This window comes from Trichosurus vulpecula, chromosome 3, assembly GCF_011100635.1.
Source record: "Trichosurus vulpecula isolate mTriVul1 chromosome 3, mTriVul1.pri, whole genome shotgun sequence".
In the NCBI taxonomy this organism is placed as follows: domain Eukaryota; kingdom Metazoa; phylum Chordata; class Mammalia; order Diprotodontia; family Phalangeridae; genus Trichosurus; species Trichosurus vulpecula.
In genome coordinates this window covers 167,556,550-167,568,143 of record NC_050575.1, presented here as the reverse complement: position 1 = coordinate 167,568,143, position 11,594 = coordinate 167,556,550, and the positions used below count along the sequence as shown (strand labels likewise).

General features: G+C 43.8%; 1 protein-coding gene across 1 annotated transcript; it reads left to right on the top strand.

Moving 5' to 3' along the window:
- Nucleotides 1–1,064: 1,064 nt before the first annotated feature.
- On the top strand, nt 1,065–10,136 carry SURF6 (surfeit 6). The gene is made up of 5 exons (XM_036748420.1): nt 1,065–1,198; nt 3,046–3,237; nt 4,712–4,924; nt 6,816–6,904; nt 8,498–10,136. The coding sequence occupies exons 2-5, from the start codon at nt 3,144–3,146 to the stop codon at nt 9,176–9,178; spliced, it is 1,077 nt and encodes a 358-aa protein (XP_036604315.1). The 5' UTR covers nt 1,065–1,198; nt 3,046–3,143; the 3' UTR covers nt 9,179–10,136.
- Nucleotides 10,137–11,594: the final 1,458 nt, after the last annotated feature.

Below are 11,594 nucleotides of genomic sequence, written 5' to 3'. Positions count from 1 at the left end.
ATTGTTCCTCTCCTCAACCCTTTGCCAACTGACTTTTGACCTCAGAACTCAACTAAAACTGTCCTTTCCAGAGTTTCCAATTGATCTCTTATTTGTCAAAACTACATCCTTTTTTCAATCCATATCCTTCTCTACCTCTCAGCAGGATTTGATTTTGTTGACCACCCACTTTTACTATCTCCTCCCTTTTTTGACTGAGCTCTGCTGCCTGTCTGGTTGCTCCTCACTCTGCTCAATCATGTACAAAACACATACAGGGACATACAAAGTAGAGGCAGTTACTTAGGGAAGGAAGACCTGGCTTTCAAATCCTACCTCTGACACATATTAGCTGTGTAACCTAGGGCAAGTCATTTCATGTCTCTGTGCCCCTCGGTAACTGGAGGTTATAAATTGTAGAACAAGCATAGATATTCATTACCTAAGGAAGTTCCTCACCAGGAGCTCGCTGCACCTATGAAATGACCAATTCAGTGCCCTCCAAAAATGTATTAACAAAATGGACACAGGATAATGGGGTTGCGGTGGTTGGTGGAGACGCATTGAAACTGGAAAGAGGTAAGTTTTCATGTAGGAGTTAATCAGGGATTTAAAATTCTATCTGGTGTGTGTGTGTACAGTCCCTGCCCTCAAGGAGTTTACATTCAAACTTGAGAGAACAAGACAAGTATGTACCTTTAAGATAGACATACCTACGTTTATGACAAATACACAATGTATACTTGTATACATGTGCGCATTTAAGTTAGCTACGTGTACATTTAAGAGATTTTTTTTTCTACCACTAGAACGTAAGCTCCTAGAGGACCTCTCTTTTGCCTTTTTAACCTCGGTGCCTAATTAATTAACTCAGTATAGGCACGTTAAAGGCACTAAATTAACGGTCGACGGCTGACCGGCAGGCTGAGGTCAACACAAGTTCTTCACTCGCACCAGCGCAGACGCCCAGCTTTCTAAACCCCTCCCACCTCCCGACCAGGGAGGGGCTCTGATTGGGTACTCTTCCTCAGAGCTTTCCGGCAGTCCTCCAGCAGCCCATAATCCTTTGAGAGCTCACCCCTCCCACTCAGCGGCCGGCTTCCTAGACGCGGACAATCGAGCACAGCTCTCCCATGACTCTGCCTCGGCTGTCTTCTAGTCCTGCCTGCCCATGTGGATTTTCCAGGGGAGGAGTGACCGCGCGTGTGCCAGAGGCCGGGTGAGTAGCTGGGGATGGGGTGCTCGGATTCGGTGAGTGGTACCGGGTCACTCAGACTCCATGCTGCGCGCCCCGGCCCTTCTAGTCGGCTAGCTTATTTCCCAGATTCTTGCCTTATTTTCGCCCCACCGCGTCTCCTTTCTCCTTCCCTTCTCTTCCTCGGCTTCCTCACCCTCCCCACGACGGTCCCTTCAGTCACCAGTGAGTGCCCTCGCACACCTACCAAGACGCAGGGACCAGGACGTACGTACACGTTCTGACAGATCTCTGTCTCTGTGCGTCTCTGTCTCTCTCAGCGATACCCACGGATGTGCACAAGATACCCAGAGAATTCAGAGGTGCCACCTCTAAGAGTATCTATTCCAGGAATTGCTAGCCTGGGGTTCATGGACTTTTTTTTTAAATTAATTTATTTTTAGTTTACTCATTCAGTTTCAAATTTTCTCCCCTTCCCTCTCCTCCCCAAGACGGCGTGCAATTTGATATAGGCTCTACATATAAGTTCACATTAAACATTTTCACATTAGTCACGTTGCAAAGCAGAATTATAACTAATGGAATGAACCACGAGAAAGAAGAAACAAAACAAAAAAGAGAGAGCAAATAGTCTGCTTCGATCAGCTCTCAGACTCCGTAATTCTTTCTCTGGATGTGGATAGCATTTTCCATCATGAGCCTTTTGGAGTTGTCTTAGAACCTTGCAATGCTGAGAAGAGCCAAGTCTGTCAAAGTTAGTCATTGCACAGCATGGCTGTAATTATGTTCAATGTTCTCCTGGTTCTGCTCCCCTCCCTCAGCATCAGTTGATATAAGTCCAGGTTTTTCTGAAGTCCATCTGCTCTTCATTTCTTATAGCACAATAGTATTCCATTACCTTCATATACCACAGCTTGTTCAGCCATTCTCCAATTGACGGGCATCCCCTCAATTTCCAGTTCCTGCCACCACAAAAAGAGCTGCTATAAATATTTTTGTTCATGTGGGTTCTTTTCCCATTTGTATGATCTCTTTGGGATACAGCCCTAGAAGTGGTAAAGAATATTTTGATGATTGTATTTCAATAAGAGTGGTTTCCTTTGTAATCCTATTTATTTTATTTTATGCATTTAAAAACATTATTTTAAGAAGAGTTCCATTATACAGAAAAGGTTAAGAATCCCTGATCTGGTTCAACCCTTCCCCCCATAAGGTAAGAGAGGTTTTACTGTTAAGACTGTTTCCATGCTGCTTCATATACTTTGAGAAACATAAACAGATAGAGATGCTTAGACACTTTTGAGCTCCCCAAGAGCAGGGACCCTCTTTTTGCCTTCCTCTGTATCTCTGGTTTAGCCCAGTGCCTGACATAGTAGGGCTTAACAAATGATTATGGAGAGGCTGACACTGACATGCAGATGTCTAAGAAAGCAGAAACACAGTAGGCAAAGAAATGCATCCAGATAGTCTCAACTAGAAACAGACAAATTTAACCACACGAATCAATAGACACAGATGTGTACACACAGACATTTGCACAAAAACAAGCATGTTTGTATAGAGGCCCCTTTCTGTGTGGAAAAAGTACTGCCCAACCCTAACCCCCTCCGTCCCCCACAAAAAGGATTAGAGTTTGTTCTTCAGAGTGTATTGCCCCAGGTGTGGGTTAAGCAGTTTTTTTAGAAAAAAAAATTTTTTTGGTGGGGAAGAGGTAAGGGTGATGGGGGTGGGGGGAGTAGTGCTCTCTGGACCTTCTTGGAACTTCTTGGACCTTCTTCATCTTCCACCCTAGATACAAGGGGATCCCTGTGAAAGGACAAATTGTTCTCTTGGGCACCTGGCTTCTTCTCAACCAGCTCTATTTTTTTCAGTTCAGGAACAGTGGAAAAACTCTTCCAGGCACCCCCTATGCCTCTGAAGGGGCAGTTGAAGTTTTCCAACAGGATTCAGTGATTCCTTCCCTTTCCTAATGGCATCACTGGTGGCCAAAGACTCCTACCTGCAGAATCTAGCTAAGAAAATCTGTTCCCAGCAGACCGCGGAGCCACAGAAACGAAAATGGGGTAATTCGTATAGTTCTTGGGATAATGAAAAAAAAATTCAATGTGGTTCTTTCCCATCCTTAGGCACCAACCTCATCTCTAGATCACATTGACCTCCCCCTCTTAGGTTAAGAGGCACAGTGGTCCAAATGAAAGAACACCGGAGTTACAGAAGATCAGGGTTCTAGGGCCAAGTCTGTCATTTACTTGGGCAAAACATTTCCCGTTTCTGAACTTCAGTTTACGTCTTGCCTTGCCTCCTTTACAGGGCTATTATGAAAGTCCAGTGAGAAAATGTATGCTGAATCTATTTGCAAATCTCCTAAAGGTTTACTGTTTTTGTATTGCCGAATTGATAGGGGAATTTCTTCATCTGAGAGTTCCCAATATCAGTGTAATCATAAGTTCAGAAAAGTATGATGGTGATGGATTATTATCATTATTACTTAGAATCAAGGCATAATTATCTACCAAGTGGATTCTTTTGTCATCTGAGGTCTTTTTTTTTTTAGTTACCCAACAAGATCCTACAGACAAATTAGAAGGAGGTTGTAAGAGTAATCTATAAAGAGGTGTTACTTATTAGGCACTTATTCTCTGCCCAGCTCCTTCCCTGGTAACACGCATTTATTATTGAGTGTGCCAGTCACTGTGCTAAGCTGGGGATAGGAATGAAAACAAAAAGGAAGATAGTCTCTGTCTTTAAGAAGCTTACATTCTAATGGGAGGAAGACAACACAGAAAAAAGACTTGAAGTGGGAGGCAGGAGAGGGAAAGTTGTTATTGGGGTTGGGGAATGAAAGATGGCCAACATGGGCCCCTCCCCAGAGTGGAGTGAGGCAGAGACATCTGGTGGGAGAAGGGGGCTGGGATGGTGGCATAGTGTTGAAGTTCAGCCGCTTTCAGGTAATAGGCCTGAAATCAGAAAGATTTATCTTCCCGAGTTCAAATGTGACCTCATATGCTTACTAGCTGTGTGACCCTGGGCAAGTCACTTCACCCTGTTTGCCTCAGTTTCCTCATCTGTAAAATGAGCTGGGGAAGGAAATGGCAAACCACTCTGGTATCTTTGCCAAGAAAACCCCAAATGGGGTCACAAAGAGTCAGACAGGACTGAAAACAAATGAACAACTAAAAATGTGTGGTGCAAAATAGTCTGTACGATAGGAATTCAAAGAAGAGGGGTGGGAAAGGTTGGAGTTGAGATTTGTGTACCAACTCCTTCAGAGTCCTTCCATCCTAATCACAGAATTTTGAATAGGAAGAAAGAGAAGAGGTCATCTAGTTGCACCTCAGAGAGGAGAAATGCTTTGACCAGGGTAGGGTCTGTAGTAATGAAACTGGAATTCAGGCCTGGGTCTTTTTCCTCCAAACCCAGGGCTCTTTCAGCTGCACCACCCTACCTCTTCTACTGTCTCAAAATGGCCCAGAGGTCTTAGGTTTTTTGCTGTGTCACAGGAACTAGAATGACCTTTCTCCCTCCCTTTTGTTTTAGTTCCCAAACCTGGTGATCTAGAAACCAGTGGGCCCCCAAAGAAGAAGAAGAAGAAGAAGAAGGAGCAGAAAAAGAAATTCCAGAAGCAGGATGAAAAGGCTAAGAATGTCCAGAATAAGCCCTCTGACAGCAAGCAATCTGAAGCTCCTAGCACCAAGAAACCTGCAGTCACCGTGGGGAAGGCAGGTTCCAGCTCCAGTGCAGGCTCCACAGGTGAGAGGCTCCAATGTGACGGTAGGTGAGGAGGATTTAGGAAACGGAAGTGAAAACATTCTCTTGTCCTTGTGCCAAGCATACGTTGTGTGTCAGAGGCATGACAGAGTATTCTACTGGGAGGTGGAAGACACGGATTCTAGTCCCTCACCAGACACACATCGGGACCCTTTTCAGCTTGATGGAAGCTTTTTCTCCCTTATAATGGTCCTCAGGGACTCAGAATTGTCATCTTGCCATGGGGGTAAGGATCGTAAGTTCATAGATCTAGAGCTAAAAGTGACCTAAGACGCCACCTACCTAACTTTAAAGATGAGAAAACTGAGGACTCAGAGAACGTAAGCCACCTGCACCAGGAGTGAGCATCAGCAGTGGGGTTTGAACCTCTGACTCCAGAATCACTGTTCTTTCTGTTACAGCAGCTTCCCTTGCTATACCAAACTGCCACACTGGCATGGGAGGAGGATTTTAGTGGAACAGGGCCTAGCTCTAATACTCTCTTATTGATAGCTTGTCTCGATCTAAAATGCCGTGGATATTTGGCTGATGAACTTTGTCATGAGGTAGATATGAGGACCTGAAATGACAAGGATTTGGGAGAAGGTGACTTATAAGGATAGACCAAAAAGAGGTGAAGGCTTCATTTTAGGGAAAACAAGGGTTTCATGTTTTGAACCTTTGAAAGAAAAGGAGAGGGGAGGGAAGTGTAGACTTGTTCACCACACCCCCTTGACTTCAGAGACAGCTTGGTGTGTGATAGAACACTGAACTAGGAATCAGGATATGCGAGGTCTGGTCTGCCAGGAGCTGTTTAACTTTGTGGGTATCACTTCCTCTCTCTAGGTCTCGTCCCATTTTTAGAATGAAAGGGTTGGACTAGCCAGTGGTGGGGAACCTGTGGCCTTTTGACCGAGTCCAAGTTTTACAGAACAAATCCTTGTATTAAGGGGATTTCTTCTGTGAAGTTTGGATTCGGTCAAAAGGCCGCACTTGAGGACCTAGAGGGCCTTTAAAGAACCTTGTAGCACTCTCTAGATTTTGTATAGAGTGCCTTATAAATGAAAGCTGGAGCAATGATCCTTGATTGAGAAGACTTAATGGGTATATGAGAACAGTCTTCAAGCGTTTGATGGGTTGCTACATAGAAGAGGTGGTTAGATATAATCTTCTTGGCTTCCATGGACAAAGCTAGGAGCTTAGGGGTTGAAGTTTCAGAGAGGCAAATTTAGGCTTGATACAATTTCCTGGTATTTATTGCTATCAGAAAGTGCAGTAGGCCATCACTGGAGATTGTGGGTTCTCCCTTCCTAGATGCAAGGAAAGGCTGGATGTCTACTTGTTGGGCATAACATAAAGGCGATTTGGGCTCAAGTGTGGGTTGGAGTACAAGTCCTTTCCAGCTCTGGGATTCTGTAATTACTGCTAGAACACAAGGTGGCAAGAGAGGGAGAGAAGAGACAGACCCAGCTCTAAGATGAGTATCCTAGAATGTCAGAGCTGGGAGGGATCTTAGTGACCGTCTAGTCCAATTCCCTCATTTTGCAGACCAGGGAAAATGTTCCTCAGAGGAAAGCGACTTGCCCAACCTCAGACAGGGAATAAGTAGCAAAGCTAAGACCAGAAGGACCCAGGTCTCCAGACCTTTTTTCCTTGCTGTTAAGCCTTACATCTTTTTTTTAGGATTTTAAGTTAAATTAAAATATTTTTCAATTATCAACACATTTGCTGCTGCTTCTTCCCTTCCCCCAGCACCAGGGGAAGAAGGACCAAACCACGTCACAAATATGCATAATCAGGCAAAACAAATTCCCATGTTCACCATGTCCAAAAATGTGTGTCTCATTGTGTGTGCTCTTTCTAAACTAATTCTTGAACCAAATCCTTCTGACAGTTGTTCCTACAAGCAAGCCGGGCTCCTTCCTGGCCATGGACATTCTGCGCCAGCGGCTACATGAGAAAATTCAGGAAGCCAGTGGTCAGGTAGGTTTATCATCTGTAAACCCTCTCTATTTAACACCTGATCAGATCTGGGCTTCTCTAGGTCTTATATATAGAACCCCTGTCTTTATTGAGCATTCCTTCCTTGCATATTTTCTTTCATTTATTCATTCAATAAATAGTTCTTTATTTTTATTATGTTAGTATTATTTTATTGCTATATTTTGTTATTACATTCACTTACTCCCCCACCCCCACCCCAGCCTTGTAACAGATTGAGAAAGAGGAGAGAGAAAAGCAGTTTGGCAAAGCCGACAAACACGTCCTCTGACTGTACACAGTGTTCTACACCTATAGGACCTCCCCCCACCTCCTTGAAGAAGGGAAGGAGTTGCGTATTCTCACCTCTTATCTAGGGCCAAGTTTGGGTAATATAGTTACCCAGGATTCTGTTTCAGTTTTCATTCTTTCTACTTAACATTTCAACTAGTATTTATTAAAAACCTCCTGTGCTGTGTATTATTGTAGGTGCTAAGGGGGATGCAAACTAAAAAAGCTCCCTGCCCTCAGGGAGCTTAGAGTCTAGTCAAGGAACTTACAGTTCAGACACTGAAAAGGAGAAAAGAAAAGGTGTGGTTTTCTATGTAATCTGTCTCTTAGTTGTTAAAACCAACAGTCTTGAAATCTTAAAAAGTCTTGACAAGAGCAGATGGAGAGGTGTAGACTATGCTGAGCATTGTTTTAAAAGGCAGCCTAGCTTGGACTTGGCGCAGGGAAGAGCCAGATTCAGAATTAGACGCTAACTGTGTGATCCAGGGCAAGTCACTTACCCTCTGTCTGTCTTCTCATCTGTACAATGGAGATACAGCAGTTTCTGCCTCCTGGAGTTGTTATAAGAACTAAATGATGCAATGTAAGTAGTTTGCAGTATTAGTTCATAGATTCAGAGTTGGAAGGTAGGTCCATTTCTTTCATTTTGCAGATAAGGAAACTGAAGTCCAGACAGTTTAGGGGACTTGCTCCAGGTCACACAGATAGTAAATGATAGAGGTGAAAAGACAGAGGAACCCAGGTCCTAATAAGTGTAAGCTGTTATTATAATTAATAGCAATAACAAACAAATAAATAAAAGGTCTTTAACTGTACAAGTTGTAAGTTCATGTTTCTGCATTTATATGGGTTCACTTTTCTTTAACTGCTCTGATTAGGCCTTTAGAGGCTATGCGTGAGATTGGCACACAACAACGCAACAGGGCAGGGTTATGCTCCCTTGTTTTATGGGTAAGAAGAGTATTGGGGGAGGTGTGGGGGAGAGGGAGGCAATTTTAAAAGTGAGTGAATGTGTAGAGTCCCCTTCATTCTCCCCTGTCTCCTACTGAGACAGCATGGTATAGGAGAAAGAGTACTGACCTAGGTCTCAGGAGACCTAGATTCTAGAGCCAGCTTGGCTGTTACCTTGCTGTGTGAGCCTGAGCAAGCATCTTCCTGTGTCTAGGCTTTATTGCCCCATCTGTAAAAGACAGGCGGGGGCGCGGGGGGTTAGAATAGGTGGTCACTGAGGCCCTAAATCTTAATGCTCCATGATCCTCTCCTGCTGCCACTTCTGGAATTCTCTTCTTCATTTGACCCCTCCAGGGCCACACCAAAGACCTGTCTCCTGCAGCACTGGAGAAGAGGCAGCGGAGGAAACAGGAACGGGAGAGGAAGAAGCGGAAACGCAAGGAGCTCAGGGCCAAGGAGAAGGCAGCCAAGGCTGAAGCCAAAGCCGAAGTCAAGGAGACTAACCCAGAGCCCCCGAAGGGGGTTCCACAGGGCCTGACCGAACTGGTATTCAACAAGCTGGAGGTAAGTGAGGGGCCAGTCAGTAAGGCCCAGAAGAAGAAGGAAAAGAGGCAGCGTGTGAAGGGGAACCTGACCCCCCTGACGGGAAAGAACTATAAACAGTTGTTGGAGCGTGTGCAGGCCCGCAAGAACAAGCTCGAGGAGCTGAAGGAACAGGATGAGGAGAAGGCGAGGGAGATGGAGACCAAAATGAAGTGGACAAACCTTCTGTACAAGGCTGAAGGTGTGAAAATCCGAGACAACGAAGAGCTTCTGAAGGCAGCCTTGAAACGCAAGGAGAAGCGCCGGGCCCAGAGGAAGCGGCAGTGGGAGAAGCGCACGGCCCATGTGGTAGAGAAGATGCAGCAGCGGCAGGACAAGCGGCGCCGGAACCTGCGCAAGAAGAAGGTGGCCAAGATAGAGCGCCGCAAAGCCAAGGCTCGCAAGAAGGGCCGCATTCTGCCTGAGGACCTAGAGAAGGCTGGGCTCAACTGAGGGATGGGGAGACTCTCCCACCACTGCAGGAGACCTATCTCTCTAACTGTAGCCATGCATTTTCTCTAGGCTCTGGATTCCTGCCTATGGCTGCCTTATGCAGCAGAGAGAGAGGCATTTCTGTGTGTGAGGCACCATGCCAGGAACTGGAGAGTCAGTGACAAAAACTAAAAAATTGTCTGTCCTCAAGGAGTTTCTTTAAGATGCAGCTCAAGTCTTCCATAAAACCTTTGGCTTAAATGCTATCCTCCTAGCTTTCTGTGCAGGTGGTTGCTTCTGGTACCTTTTTTTCCCTCACCTCCATTCCTTCCCCGTTCCTCACTTCCCAATAACCCTCAGCCCATCTCTAGGGCCCCCAAACTGGGTGACACAAGAGCCTGACATCTGTCCCAGCAGGGTACAGTACCCTGAATGGTATATAGGGGCTGCTTGTAGGTTCTCCAGTCCTGTAGGAAGTTTCCATAGCTGGTCTAGGAGTATAGAACAGATCGTGGATTTCTTAAACTTCTTGGACTCCAGAGAAGCCAATAGAAAACCCAGGTTGAAAAAATATTTTTTTTAATCTTTTTTTTTATTGTGAATTAGACAAGCATCAGCAAACATAAACATTTTCCATATTGAAAAAAGAACAGGAAAAGAGGATCATATATGAAACTATGAATCTCTGTTGTACTTAGTAGTGGTTAAATCTTAAGACAAATGGTGGTTACATGATCCAGGACTGATTTAAGCATGAGGGAAACCTCTCTAATATTTCCTTCCAGGAGACATGTTGGCCATCGGTTGGATGGAATAATCCCATTGGAAAGCCAATTGGAGAATTCAGTTAGGTCCTTTAACCTATCTTTTCCTCTCCCAATTACCGCAGGAGCTTGTTGGACCAACCTGCTTGGATCTCATGTAGGATGGAAATAATTGTGTTTGGGAAGTTTCAAAATAAACAAGTAGATGCTCTTGAGTCTCTCTGTCTCTCAGGTTTCAAAAGCAACAAGAAAAATAGAGTGAAAAAAGTATGTTTCAATCTATACTCAGAGTTCATCAGATCTCTCTCTGGAGGGGGATGGTATTTTTCATCGTGGGTCTTTTGGGATTGTCTTGGATTGAAATAGCTAAATCTTTCATAGTTGATCATCATTACAATACTGCTGTTACTGTGCACAAGTTCTCCTAGTTGTGTTCACTTCACTTTGTATCAGTGTATATAAGTCTTCCCAGGTTGTTCTGAAGCCATTTCCTTCATCGTTTCTTATAGCATAATAGTATTCCATTACATTCATAGACCATAACTTGTTCAGCCATTCCCCAATTGATGGGAATCCCCTTAATTTCCAATTCTTTGCCATCACAAGAAGAGCTGCTATAAATATTTTTGTACATTTGTGTCTCTTTCCTTTTTCTTTGATCTCTTTCAGATACAGATCTGGTAGTGTTATTGTTGAGTTAAAAAGTTTGCAGTTTTATAGCTCTTTGGGCATAGTTCAAATTTTTTTCCAGAATGGTTGGACCAGTTCACAACTCTACAAGCAGTACTAATGTGTCTCAATTTTCTACATCCCCTCCAGCATCCAATCTGATAGGTATCAGGTGGTACCTCAGAGTTATTTTAATTTGCATTTCTTCAATCAATAGTGACTTAGAGCATTTTTTATGTGATTTGATAGCTCTGATTTCTTCTGAAAACTGCCTGTTCATATCCTTTGATCATTTATCAATTGGGGAAGGCTCTTATTTTTATAAATTTGGTTCAGTTCCATATATATATATATATATTTGAGAAATGAACCTTTATCAGAGAAACTGGCTGTAAAAAAAATCTCCCCTGGTTTCCTGCTTCCCTTTTTATTTTGGCTGTATTGGTTCTTGTTTGTGTAAAACCTTTTTAATTTATAATCAAAATTATCCATTTTACTTCCTGTGATCTTTTCTAGCTCTTGTTTCATCATAAACTTCCCTTATCCATAGATCTGACAGGTACATTTTTCCCTGCTTCCAAATTTACTTATGATATCACTAAAAGTGAAACTTTGAAAAGACTGAGCCATTCTGTTGGAGTGGCCAAGCCAGAAATCCAAAGCATGGATGAGGTCAGCTTGTGCTAGTTAAACATAGAGTTTTCTGGTCAGCCTATAGAAGGCTTGCCAGCTATGGAAAATAAGGAAGTATGTGTTATGGACCGTGAAGATTATTATAAAGATGAATGTCAAGGTCTGTGTCCTCAAAGAGCTTTTACATTCTGGTTGAATGGATTAAGAAGGAAGGAGGGGTGGGTGGAGATAGCTAAAAATACTAAGTACATAATATGGTTAAGAACCTTATGGTGCAGTTAGGTACTTGGCAGAAGCTTGCAGACATTAAGTAGTAGTTTAGGGGTAGGACAGATCTGTTGTGGGCTGGGTTAGTCAGGGCAGGGAAGGCT

What these genes read in the sequence shown, in the direction of transcription:
- SURF6 (XM_036748420.1), top strand. Translation starts at nt 3,144, where the DNA reads ATGGCATCACTGGTGGCCAAAGACTCCTACCTGCAGAATCTAGCTAAG. An exon ending in GCCACAGAAACGAAAATGGG is followed by an intron (nt 3,238 to 4,711) that starts GTAATTCGTATA and finishes CTTTTGTTTTAG; the next exon opens with TTCCCAAACCTGGTGATCTA. An exon ending in CTCCAGTGCAGGCTCCACAG is followed by an intron (nt 4,925 to 6,815) that starts GTGAGAGGCTCC and finishes TCCTTCTGACAG; the next exon opens with TTGTTCCTACAAGCAAGCCG.